The 13762-nt window shown below is 34.6% G+C and overlaps 2 protein-coding genes across 2 annotated transcripts in view; one reads left to right on the top strand and one right to left on the bottom strand.

Moving 5' to 3' along the window:
- Positions 1–152: 152 nt before the first annotated feature.
- LOC111707998 (RING finger protein 113A) lies at positions 153–1701 on the bottom strand (the record flags this gene model as incomplete). The annotated part of the gene is given in 3 exon segments (XM_023481215.1): positions 153–692; positions 1015–1175; positions 1531–1701. Coding segments are annotated over 3 exon segments (854 nt in total), but the record flags the coding sequence as incomplete, so codon positions are not given.
- A 3557-nt stretch (positions 1702–5258) lies between these two features.
- LOC111707992 (OTU domain-containing protein 5) overlaps positions 5259–13762 on the top strand; it is a gene marked incomplete in the record, with an annotated part of 10703 nt that continues 2199 nt past the window's right edge. The window contains 11 exon segments of the mRNA XM_023481201.1: positions 5259–5535; positions 6102–6373; positions 7226–7417; positions 8008–8110; positions 8194–8235; positions 8300–8404; positions 8771–8822; positions 9533–9655; positions 11097–11257; positions 12795–12859; positions 13082–13408. Of these exon segments, the coding sequence (XP_023336969.1) occupies positions 5440–5535; positions 6102–6373; positions 7226–7417; positions 8008–8110; positions 8194–8235; positions 8300–8404; positions 8771–8822; positions 9533–9655; positions 11097–11257; positions 12795–12859; positions 13082–13408 (1538 nt within the window).

The raw sequence follows: 13762 nt of genomic DNA on the forward strand, positions 1-13762 counted from the left end.
TCCCTAGATGTCCCACAAAAAATTTGGGCCCGATCGGTTCAGCCGTTTTGACGTTTATTGGATACAAACAGACAAACAGACAGACAAACAGACAAGCCAAATTTATATATAGAAGAAGATTAATTGATAAAAATACCAAATCATTTATTTACCTTTCAACTAAGTCTTTAGCAGGGTTAAACATTCCGTTAGTTTGTTGACCGCAAAGCGCACATCGTTGGGACTTTCTGTAATGCGCAAGCGCACACGCCTCGCAGAAGTAGTGCTTGCACCGTGTTGACACCGGATTGGTAAATTGACCCCGACAAATCCCGCATTTATGTGGCAAATCGTCTTCGTCCGAAATTGCGTATTTTTCATCGTCCGACTCTTCAAAGTCTCCAGCCTCGAACTCCTTGTCCATCTGCCACCCGTGCTTGTAGTCAGACCTGTCGTGCATAAACTTACAAGTGTCCCCGAACCCACAGTATCCGGTCTCCTTGTAATCCTTACACAACATGGGTTCATAATCCCATCTCACGGTTGATCTCACGTTGGTCGGAGCTCTTATAGGTTTAATCGTCATTCTTTTCCCGATCAATGATTCCTTCTTGTCAATATACTTTGCGTAGTTGTTTATCCCTCGGTAGATCTTGTCGTCCTCTTGACCCTTTGTCTCTGTTGCAACCTGCTCTGACCGCTCTGTAATAGCCCTAAAATTTATTAAGCTCTTAAAGAGACTGTCTACGTAATTTCAAGTGACCTTCCATTAAAAAAAAACCATGCCCGATCACTTGAAAATTACGTCGAGAGTCCCTTTAACGAAATGTTATGAGAATTTAAATTAGGCAAAAATGCACTGCACCAAATGTAAAAGATTGAGGATTAAAAAAATGCATTTTGTACTTAAAATACATTTACACTTTTTTCTTTGTTTATTTAAGCTTAAAGGGCAAAATTTAAGAAATATTGGGTTTTATTTTGATGTATACACTCAAGATCCTGTACAAACATGACTTTGTTATATGATGTTACCTTTGATCTTTCTCAAGTTCTGTATCCACCTGTCGTATAGCTGTAGCATTCTGATCTGTTTTCTCTACAACTGCTCCACTAGACCCGTACACCAGCTGGGTTGCTCGTCTCTTCTCCGCCTCCTCCTCACTACTATCTCCGTCCCCATCTCCTCCTCGTCCCTTAATTTTGTTCATTACTAATCCTTGGCTTGTCTTGTCTGGGGTGGAGGAGGTACTATCAGAGATCAGAACTTTAGTGTTGTGAATCGATCAAGCATTGATCTTCATGTTACGCGGACAGAATAATTTAAATACTCTTCGATAATCCGTGGTGGTAAAAACCATACAGAAGTTTCTACCTCGGGAAATTTAAGTTTTCGGGTAATTTTTTTATTCTTTTTTTACGGAACTTCAAACTTAATTTGGAGTAATAACTTTTAAAAAAGGTTCAAGGTTCATCTGTTCACAATTCATTAAAGAACACAGGAAGGAGAAAGAAAAATATATAAACCATCCTTTCATATTAAAAATGTACCTTAAACTTCTTTATATTTTTACTTCTCTGCACCATTGGATTCAATATCTTTCGTTTCTCGTTTCTAAACAGAACAAGTGAGGGGTTCCAATTATGAACGGGATTATGATTTAAAGCAGTGCTTAGGATCCGGATTCGTTGAATTCGCAACATTTTGGCTTCCTGGATCCAGATCCAAGGGGCAAAATATCTATCAAAAAACTTTTAGCTCTCAACACTTAAATATTTTAATCGTTGAAAAATGGAGATAATTAAAAATATTCTTTTCTCTGAATGATTTATAAAGGGTTATCATGAAAATAAGCGAAAAAATAGAAAAAATAATTTTAAAATTCTACTTATTTTAAAAGAAATGTTCATTTTTCACGACCTGGATCCGGATCCGCTCCAAAATAAAATGGATCCTGAGAATTGATTTACAGGGATTAAATATCATATTTAATTTTTTGACATTTCTATCCAATATTTCTGTGAAAATCAAATTTTCTAAATCTTTATCGTAGAAAATCGGGTTCTCGATAGTGCTGTTGGTCAGAATTGATATTATGTAAGATCCTTTTCAATGTTTTTAAAAAATTAAATTAAAAAATAAATTCAATCTTATAAAACGATATTCATCGATTAGATAATAGATATGACATTTTCCTACTTAACGCAGCACTCTCCAAAATGGTGTTCCATGATATGCGAATATTAACGCAGCACTCTCCAAAATGGTGTTCCATGATATGCGAATAAATATATAAAATACAGAAACCTATACCTGTATTCTGCCTCCTCCACGGCGTTTGAATGTGAATGAACAATTTGTCTTTGACCCCGACTCTTCTTTATCCGACATACTGTCTGAAAACAATTAAAACTATAGTAACCATATGCAGTTGCAATCAGAAGCTGCTTATGGGGGGGGGGGAAGGAGGGAACCCCCCTTGAAAAATTTGGAGCGCAAGAAGAGAGAGCAGGCACCTAATAGCCCCTGGTTGCAATCTATTTATTACTCGCTGAATTTGGCTAGCTATAGCTAGTATATTGATTGATTGATTAAAGTTTATTTCTATGAGCTATTACGCGGGCTCCTTAAATATACATGACTTAGTGTTGTGGTTCAATATACTAATAAAAACATTACATATAGAACTACTCATAAAAAAGCTAGTATAAAAATATATATATTGTGATAATAATAATACTAGAATTTCGAACGAAGAATTTAATTGCAAATTTTATGAACCACCTGAAATGCTATCGTACATCTCATGGCCATGGCCTAAATTGCTAAAAAAGCTAGAGCATTCTAATAGTAATCTGCAAAAACGTGAGTGGTAATGGGAGGAAGAATTAATAGCTGTGCAGGGATTAAATTTCTGGGGTAAATGCTATGAATTGAATACCAATATATTTTTTGACAATAAGTTGAAATGGGTGCAGTATCAGAAAACTAGGAGGACCTTATAAACTAACAAGATAGTATCTATTTATCTATGGAAAGAGAAGTACACAGAGATGCTCCATCTAGATGATAAATGCAGACTGAGAATGGTAAATCTGTGATTACTTATTTCAAGGTCATCTACAGGATTGTAGAATACAAGGCCACAACCAAGTCATTGGGTTTAGCGATGGAGAAGGCAGAACGACTTATCAGGAAAAGAAAGCATTATGATCGTTAAATCTAGAAAATCGTCTGGGATCAGGAAATAAGTAAAGCATCGGAAATTATTAACTGATGCTAATCATGTTACTTTTCAAAATGTAACTTTTTGTTTTATTCCTGATACAATTTGCATTTTCACATTTCTTTGATCGAATCCCATGATCCAGGGGTTGAGCTTAGAAAACCTAAACCTTATTCTATGTAAAGTTGGTACAAGTGCATAGCCTTTGGACCGGTGGTTTCTTTTATCAAGAAAAAATACAATTTTGGTTCTTTGCAGCGTTTCTTTTTTTTGTTACAATTTCTTTGCCGTTTTATTGCATTTTTTCTTTGCCTTCTTCTTCGGGAGTACAAGTGCATAGCTCCCTCCTATGCCTTCAGTTCAGAATTGTCTCAGTTGCCTGGTCATTTTTGTAAGGTCATGTCTTTTTCTAAATGATGACGGACCAGTTTTGTTACTATTATCCAGTTGATTTTATTTAGTCTGGTCGCCACTTTCAATATTTTGATTGGTTTTTGTTCTTATTGTTGGAACTTGCGGAATTTGCCAGTTCGTCATTTATTCACGTACTTGCAGAGCTTATTTTTATTATTCAAATCTTTTTATTGATCAAAAAGTACAAAAATAACATAGTAAACTTTATATATATCAAAAACACGTACATTTTGATTTTAATATTTTACATAGAGCATCATTTATTTATAAAGAAATAATAAATATTTGGTAAATTTTTGGTGTTTTAATTTTAAAGTTAAGTAAATTGGCTTAAGTTAATTGAGTAATAGGCGATTAAATGAGAGCTTGTGATGCAGTGCTAAATATTTGAAATTTTATTTTGGTTTTGTTGATTTAACAGTTTAATGTATATTTTGTATGTATAGTTTATTTGCACATTTTGATCAATAAATAGATTTGAATAATATTAATATAAATATATATTTACGTGCGTAATATGTATATGCGAAATATATGAAATACTAGCCTTAGAGGGCGCTTCGCGCCCATCTTCTAAATTAATTGTGAACATGTTCTCTTTGTGTACATCGTAAAACAAAACAAAATAATTTGCGGATTTTCACAAAAAATTTCGTGGATTTTCAAAATTTTCAAAAATTTAATGAAGATCGAATTTTGATGGAGACAAATATTTGAAATTTTGATCGTTCATAAACCTTCCCTGGGGTCCCTATATGTCCCACAAAAAATTTGGGTCCGATCGGTTCAGCCGTTTTGACGTTTATTGGATACAAACAAACAAACAGACAAGCCAAATTTATATATAGATGTATAATTTTAAGCGAAGTGCTTTATTACTAAGATTACAGATGCAATCGTGTAAAAACTAAAATAATCTTGGCAACGAGAAAATAAACATTTGAAAAGTCAAGAATACTTGATAAGAGGGGGGGGAGGGGGGCCTGGGGGGGTCCGAAAATCGTTCACTAGGACAGACCCAAAATTTCAAAATAATTTTTTGTCAAAAATTGTTTATGATCATCAACTGAAATCAAGCTTTTTTAGAGACTTAACGAGTAGATGTCAAGGAAAAGAAAGGGCTAAAGGTTCCTAATTTACATGAAAATCAACAACAAAGGGACATTGATTGCTTGATTAAGTCATAATTAAATTAGTTCTCACATTTGAGCGGTTAGAGTACTTGGCCTGCGCATAAAAATAAACTCTGCCGCGTTTCCATCTTCCAAACAAATTTCTTCTTTCTTGAATCAAGGACGACAGTTCCATTTTTGTTTGTATTATACGAAAATAATTTTTAGTTTTCCGTTTTTTTATTGTTTTTAAAATTATTGCTTTGATATCAAATATTATTTTTTTTCAAGTGTTATGCTTTTTTGTTTTTCGTATTGCTCATTGTTTTATTATATGCCCTCAGCGTCCAGCGACTGCATTAAATGCTTTAATATATGGTGAAAACGTACTTCTATTTAGTAAAATTTTACGAATACATTGAATCATTCATTTCGATGATCTCTTATTACTGAAACATCAAGGAAGTGCAAATTAGAGCTTTCCCGAAATCCGATTCCAATTTTAGTTTAGTTCATTTTTTATCCGCAATGTGTCTCCACCGTAGCTGTCAGCACTCAGCAGTTAAGTGTTCTAAGCCCTGAAACTACGTCATTTCTGTTGGATGGCACCGTTTTAATTCGCCTTGTAAAATTTATGAACGCACAGATCTCAAATCGTCGACGAATGTGAGCTCGTAAATTGTGAGAGTGCCTGTTAAAGGGACAAAATGACGATTTTGCCGAAAAAGAAGACTGTAGGAGGGAAGAACGAGGGGGAAAATGAAACCCATCTCGGGGGTGGGGGATATCTGGCCTCCAATCAAGTAATTACATTTAAGTTAAAATTTCAATATTTCACGAATTTCACATCTAGCATTGGGAGAAAAAGTTTCCGGGTCCGTCCCATAGAACGATTTCTGGACCCCTCGGCCCCCTTGTATCAATTTTGTACACATGACAATTTTCATAATTTTTCAACTAAATTAGTATATATTTAGAGTTGGGTTAGGTTAAGACACTTTAATTAGTATTTATTTAGGGTTAGGTTAGGTTAAGACACTTTCTGGGCCGATCGCTGCGGTTAGGACAGGCTAGGGGGCCGAGCGCTAGGGGGGAATAGAAATAATTATTCAGGAATTTACCAAGTTTACCAAACAAAAATTTCAACATTTATTTCTTCTTAAAAAAAGATATTTTCTTAAACGTTTCTGAAAAATTAGTAAGCATATAAGACTTTGTTTTTATGCATATTCTTTTTTAGTCATTTGCACAATTATTTAGCCAGTTTTATTAATATTTATCTAAAAATACTGTCGGTTGGTTTCTTTGTTCTTTGTTCAAAATATATTAGTTGACTTAACTTTGTTTTTAATTTATTACCGTGGTTTAGGGTTCAGAGGAACTTCTATTTGTCGCAGCAAACGTACCGTCGGACACTAGATGGGGGAGTCGACAGGAGACACGGCCTCCTTCAACATCATCGCCCTCGCACTGGTCCTCAGCCTCCGGTTCTAGGGAGGAGAAGAGACACTCCTCTCCGGTCCATCCTGCCGATTTCGAGGATTCTCTGGACGGAGTACCAGCTAAACGAGCCAGACAAGCACATCCCCGCCATGCTAGGTCCAGGAGCAGTACATATGTTTCTAGTCCATCTTCATCAAGGCAAGCAGCTTACTTTATCCCAGTGTTATCCCCCCCCCCCTTCTATTGGGGAGAAATTATTGACGATTTTGGAATAACCCTTTAGCAATGCTGATGAGTATAAATATACACATTTGTTAACCCTTCGAAAATTCTTTAGTTTTACCCATAATGATATTTATCATGTAGATTGGTGGTTTTTAGAGGATTATTTTTCTAAATTAGTTTTATAGACCTGGCTGTTAATTAAGTACTGTTAATGGAATATTCTTTCTTTTTCACTTTAACAGCATTATAAATATGTATTCTTGACTTAACATTTTTATTTGTACACATGGCTGTTCTAAATTCAACTCCCCCCCCCCCAATCCCCATACTCCAACAAACAGATTTTTTGGTAATTTATAATATAGGTTTTAATTTACTTAAGCATGTATCTGATATTTGATTCAAACTTATCACTTAACTAAGCCAATAATAATCTTATGTTACGGTTTAAGAACCTACCAACAAAGATTTTGATAACCATTAGGGAGGTCAGGCATCATTTGTCATTAACACTAAACATGTATGGCAAAATTACAAATGATAGGTTCCGCAAAATGGAGACATTGCTCAAATTGGGTCAGCTGCTGGGATCTTATCGGGAATTAATGATTTCAATCCGAGCCAATGTAACAAAATTAACAACTTCATGAGGATCCGGGCTGAAAAACTAAGTTACACAGTGACTTGAAACCCCACTTTGCATGAAGGAGCCTAAAGCAATCCCTAAACCTAATGATTTGATTTGATTTGATTTGATGCCAAAGCCCTCTACACATTTAAAAAAATGATTTTGAGAACAGAACAAAATTTTGTTTGATTGTTCAGGGTGGAAACTCCACTACAAGAGGAGCAGGACGGAGAATACAGAGATGAAGCCGGATACGGGGCGGAGGGCAGATATGGGGCGGAGAGTGGATACCGGGAGGAAGAGGAACTAGCAGGATACAACTCGGAAGACGAATACAGCCATGTGGGCGTTACACTGACAGAGGCAGAGTGGGTGGAGAAAGATTTGAGGTTTAAATATATTTTAATAGTTTATTTTAAAAATCCAATTAAAAACAATCGGGTTGGTCGGATAATAAAAGATGAATCTATGGGTGAATATTTTTTATTACAAATCAGGGGCAATTTTTATATCAAAACCATGAACAGCTTGGGGGGTGGAAGGTTGAAAATTTGGATTTTTATAAAAAGTATTAATTTTGAGTGAAAAAGAGGCGCTGCAGCCCCCCAAAAAAATTCATTCAATTCTTAAAAATCACAATTAAAGGGTTAGAAGGTGCCTGCTCTTTCTTCTTGTGCTCCTAATTTTTCCAGGGGTGGGGGGATGTCCCCCCAATTATTCAGAGAGGGAGACTTCCCCCTAATTCCCCTTAAAACCCCCCCCCCCCCACCATAAGCTGCCTCTGTTACAATTTCAGCGATTACATTTATTGGCTTTTGTTTTGATGTAAAGTTTGCCTTCAAGGTGGATTTATACTTACAATGAGTCAAATTTTAACACATACGTCATACATGTAATTATTTTTTACTTCATATATTTGCATTTTTATTTGAAATGCAAAATAAAGAGAAAATACTTATTTTGAATAATGAATATGAAGGTTTGAAAGAGTGATGAGAAGAAAAGGATACACTATAAAACTAATGGGTGAGGACGGAGCCTGCTTGTTTAGAGCTGTGGCTGATCAACTTTATGGAGACCAGGTCATTTTTTTTAATTATTATTGGTCAAATATTTTTTGATAAAATATACAACAAAATTTTTAATTTTCTTAATTTTTATTCAGGACATGCATCGCAGAGTTAGATCTCAGTGTATGAACTATATTGTAAGTATATTTATTTTAAAAAAACGTCAAGTTTTACTCTTTCAACATGAATTATTCATTTTAGGAAAGTAATAATGATTACTATGCACAATACGTGACTGAAGACTTTAAAGAATATGTACGAAGAAAACGCCTTACCCAAGTACACGGAAACCATCTTGAAATTCAGGTAAAATTTTAATTTCCGCATTTTTGTTTGTTTCTAAACAGAATCTCTGAATTTTTTTGCTCATCATGTAACAAGTTTATTGTTTTCTAGCAACAACTTTGTTGTGGACTTCGCTGTGATTTTTTTCTCAAATCACAGCCTTTATTTTGTTTTACGGGAAACATATTCGATTTTATATTTGTTCTTAGAATACATTTTTGTTGTGTGACGTCCGTGGTCCTCGCTGGTATATGGATTCCTCTCTCTTATTTAAAATGTAGATTTAATTCAACATTACAATACGCAATAGATGGAATTCAAGTTAAATGACAAAATATGATCTATAATTTTAACGCATGCAATTATTTCTGTACATACTATTTTTAGGCGCTTTCAGAATTGTATAACAGGCCAATTCACATTTATTGCTACAGTTCAGGTAATGTTTACCGTAGTACTTCAACGGGGAAATGTAAATTGTACATAATTAAATTTATTTATTAAGGATGCTGAATAATTCAGTTGCCCGGCAGAAGTCTTGTTATTGCTATATATATTTGATAAATTACTTAAAATTAATGATAAATTTTACAAGGCAGTTTTTATTCAAACTTGAGTAAGCTTGGCATTTCCTTCAGTAAGCTTGGCATTTCAAGAATACATTGATGTTGTTTGAAGATGAATTGATTTAGGATTGCATTATCTGAATTTTTAAATCAATTTAAGATCGATTTAGGGTTCATTGAATAATCAATTTAAGAATTATTAATCGATTTAGGATTGATTAATAGATTTAATATGGATTAAACCATTTAATATTGATTGGTCAATCTAAGATTGATTAATTGATTTAAGATCGATTAATGGATTTAAGATTGATTAGTTAATTAAAGATTGATTATTTGATTTAAGATTTATTAATTGATTTAAGATTAATTAATTGATTTAAGATTGATAAATTGAACTAAGATTGATTTATCAAATCAAATATTGATTATTCGATGTAAGATATAATAATTGATTTGAGAGTGATTAATCGATTTTAGATTGATAGATCGATTTAGAGTTTATTATTAATATAATCAATGGGGATGAGCTAGATTTTAAATGTGTTCGTAAATGTTCTTATAAATTATTTTCTTATTTTAGAGCCGATAAATATCTTCCAGAACGTGAACCGATCCAGTAGTGAACTCAGTATACCTATTCGTCTCTCTTACCATAGAGGGGTTCATTACAACAGTGTAGTAGATCCTAACAATTCAGCCATAGGTAACTTGAACATTTTTATTCATGGTACTACGTTCCATAACAGGTGTATTTTGGGTATACAGATTATAGACTATCTATCTATCTATCTATTAGGACATCCCAATAACACAAATGTTACCAGGAAACCACCCATCCCGGCAACCCTCCGCCTCCTTTAGGAGTACTTGGGTTACAGAGTTAGCATGACATGTGCAATGATACTGTTATGCCCGAGTGGAAGTAGCCGAAGCCGTGAAGCCCCAACTACTTAGGCTTGTATCTATAATTGTCAGTCTTTCTTTTGATAGTTTTTTCGCAAGCTGTATTGGGGAAGAAAAATAAACAATGAGATGTTTTTTGTTAAAAATATTTTATTTCTCACGCAAAAAGGATTTTTGAAAGATGAAAGAAGGACGACTATATTGTGTAAAAAAAGAAGGACGACATAAAATGTAAAGAAGTTCTACAATAAACTACAGACGTCATGTATAGGAACATGCTGAGAAAATAAAAATTAATCTTAACATCGAAACTAAGTAATCTTGTTCAATTATTAGTTTCTATTTTCTCATTATTCTGGTTTCTCATTATACACAAAGATTTTCTGCAGATTTTCTAGAATTATCGAAAAGACGACATTTGAAGAGTTTGAAGAAATCTACAAATAACTTCAAAGAAAATAAGAAATTCAATATAATAATGAAATCGAAATAATCGATTTTAGCATTAATTTATTGACAAATTTCTTTTGATGAATATGTTCCTAACCATCTAATTAGATTACTGTATAATTTTTACTTTATTTTAGTTGTCGTTATTTAATAATTTAAAAATAATAATTCTGAAAACGTATTTACCCCCAAAGTAGGAGTTTTGAACGTTGAATTTGCGCTCAAACTAAGGATTTACAGATCTTTAAAAATTGATTTTAAGTTTAATATGTCTCATATGAATCCGAAAGCAGTTTTCCACAACACTGCATACTCAGTTCAACTACCTTACATAGCCGGTCACTCCATTTAAGCACTGCTTTTAATACTGTGAATTTCACAAATCTGAATATTTTAGACATGGTGTAAATTTTTGAATAAGATTTACCTGAAAGGAATATTAGTTACATAAAGAAGGAATTTGAGGAAGTTTTATATACAGGAAATGTAACTTTGGAAAAATAATGGTATGGAGTGTGAAATGTAACTAAGTAGTACAACCTTGCTTAAAGGGACTGTAAGCGTAATTTCAAGGGATTATACATGCAAAACTGGCCATGCCCCATTCAAAAAGATCACGTATGAATGATAAATCAATTTTTATAATTTTGAAAATGAATAATTTTGAAATGAGAGTTTATCACAAAAATTGACTTGCGCATTTGTTGCAGATAAGGGTGTCAAGGGTACCATTATAAATGGAGGGTCACTTGAAATTACGCGAACAGTCTCTTTAATACAACTTTGTGTAGGTGTAGGCCTGGGTCTACCAGGAGTGAAACCAGGTTGCAATACCTCTGATCTCTCAGCTGTCCTAGCACAGAACGACAACAACCTGACAGAGACCCAGATGCTGGAGGATAAAATCAGGTTTACAGACTGGGAGGCTACCAACGAGGCTATAGAGGAACAGGTATTGTACTTGAGGTCGCCGGAGGAACCCAGAGTTCCGGATTTTGCTTAGATAATTTCTTCTGAAGACTCTAATCAGTATCTATAAAGTCTGACGAATTACGTTAAACCTTTCAAAAAATTTAATACGTCGTCCCTAAAAAGAAAAAAAAGAACATTTAAAAAAAGTACATTTTTGAAAGCTGTACTATCAGATTAACAGATCCTTCCTTTCAAACCTTAGGAGATATTTTTCTTGGGCTCACGTTAGGGACCTCGCATACATGTAGAGGTTTACTTCCGGGGAATACACTTCCAGGAATTCACTGCCGGGTACCACGCATTTGGGGGGTCACTTCTAGGGACCACGCATTTTAGGGATCACTTTTAGAAACCTCATATAGGGGTCTTCATTTCCGGGGACATCGCATATAGGGGGTCACTTCCAGAGGGCCACACACACAAGGGTTCTCTTCCAGGAACCACGCACATAGAGTTTACTTCTAGGGACTGGTTATCTTAGGGGTTCATTTTTGGAAAATCTTTATTTCATTGGCGAAATTTTTGCAACGTCGTGTGAGGTGTGGGGTTTGACCTGCAACTAATCCACTTACTGGTCAGTGCAAAGTTTTGCTTAACTTCAGTGATCTTACGAGAACTGGTCACACCAGGGGGGGAGTTCAGAAATCCTCAATGGGTAATCACCGCCACCTAAACGTGCGGCATGCTGATGCAGCATGTTAATGGCTCTATGGTGTTAAATATTGTTAAAGATTTCTTTATTGCTCCTCAGTTTCGAAAATAAAATGTGGCATATAGATTTATTTTATTTAACAATATTGTACTCCATATGGGCCATTGACAAAGGTCAATATGGTCTTATTTCTATGAAATAAGCGATTTAATGTTTCGCTTTTTTGTCTTAATTACCAATTGAGGAGTGCGCATGCCGTAAAACACGTTTGGGTGGCGGTGATTACCCATTGAGGACTTCTGCATTACCCACCATCCCCCCTCGTTATACACTCTTACCACCCCAACCCACATTGAAGTTAATCTGCTTTTTGCCAACTTGAGATCGCGAAAACATTAGTCAATTGTTCTCCATAGATTAAGAATTTAAATCGCTTCCACTGTGAGGAAAGCTACCTTATACATAAGTTCCGACGTCTGTAAAAATTAAAAATTATATTTTCTATATATTTTATGTGATGAGTTCATAAATGAATCAATATATATTAAAAGGGAAACACTTGTTGACTGATTTACTAAAATATGTGTTTACATTATTATTATTTGTATATTTCATCAGAAATCTTCAGTATTTTCTCATTTCAGAGTATCTGAGTATATTTTCTCATATTGTTTAAGGACTTTAATGTCCAAAACAATATGAACATTTTATTTTTAAAAACCACGATATTTTATCTTATCTTGTCTTACGGTGTCTTGTCTTATCTTATCTTTACTTATTTTATCTTAAGTCGTTATCTGATATTATCTTATCTGATTGTATCTTATCTTATCTTACTATCTTATCCTTATCCTATCATATCTAGGTTGCCAGGGAGAGTTATCTTCTGTGGGTTCAAGAGCAAGAGAAAGCTAGGAATAAAGCAAACAGGTATATTTTTACAGAAAACCGTTAACTCTTAATATAGTTAACATTTTGTTAAACTTTTCTATATAATCCTAACTTGACATAGTATAGCTCAAGAAAATTTTTAATTTCAAAGTTGTTTTTTCTCTGATTTAACTTTAGTAAGTATTTGGAATAGTTGATAAAGCTTGCGTANTCAAAGGGTTAACATAAGATTTTGTGGGGGAAAAACACATTTTTATCCAGGAATCCTCCCGCTGCTACTGTAACCTCAGGCCAAATGTCTCCCCGAGGTTCAGGCGGAGCCTCACCCCGTCCTCCCTCCGTATCCTCCCCTCGACCCCTCCCGTCCTCCTCTACTCGACCTCGACCTGGAGCAGGGACCTCTCCTCGGCCTCCATCCGGTCACAACTCCCCCCAGGCCGGATGTTCCAGTCAACCGGATGCAGGGAGTCCTGAGCCTGGGAGTAGTAGGAGCGGATGCTCCGGGAGTAGTTTTAGCGGGAGCTCCGGGGTTGGTTTGAGTGGTGGAGCAAGTATTGACCATGGACTTGGTCCAGGATTTCGCCTAAGGTACTTGTCCAACTATAAATCTTAACTAGTTTTAATAGATCGTCTTCTTTATGCTCGAAGGATAAAGAACTGTATAGAGATTTAAACATTTATTCATTTTAGACAATATTTCAGTTTGGGTTGCAACCTTCTTTAATTCTTGAGATTTGTTCTGTCATGAAGAATGAAGATCGTTTATCTTTTCAAAATTGTAAACTTACTTCTCTTCTTTTTCACTTTCAATTTTAAAATGATGAACCCAGTTTTTGTCATGTACTCATCAATAGTAATCAGTAATAATAATATATTTTGTCATGTACTCATCAATAGTAGTCAGTAATAATAATATATTTTGTCATGTACTCATCAATAGTA

Source organism: Eurytemora carolleeae, unplaced genomic scaffold (genome assembly GCF_000591075.1).
Source record: "Eurytemora carolleeae unplaced genomic scaffold, Eaff_2.0 scaffold692, whole genome shotgun sequence".
Classification (NCBI taxonomy): domain Eukaryota; kingdom Metazoa; phylum Arthropoda; class Copepoda; order Calanoida; family Temoridae; genus Eurytemora; species Eurytemora carolleeae.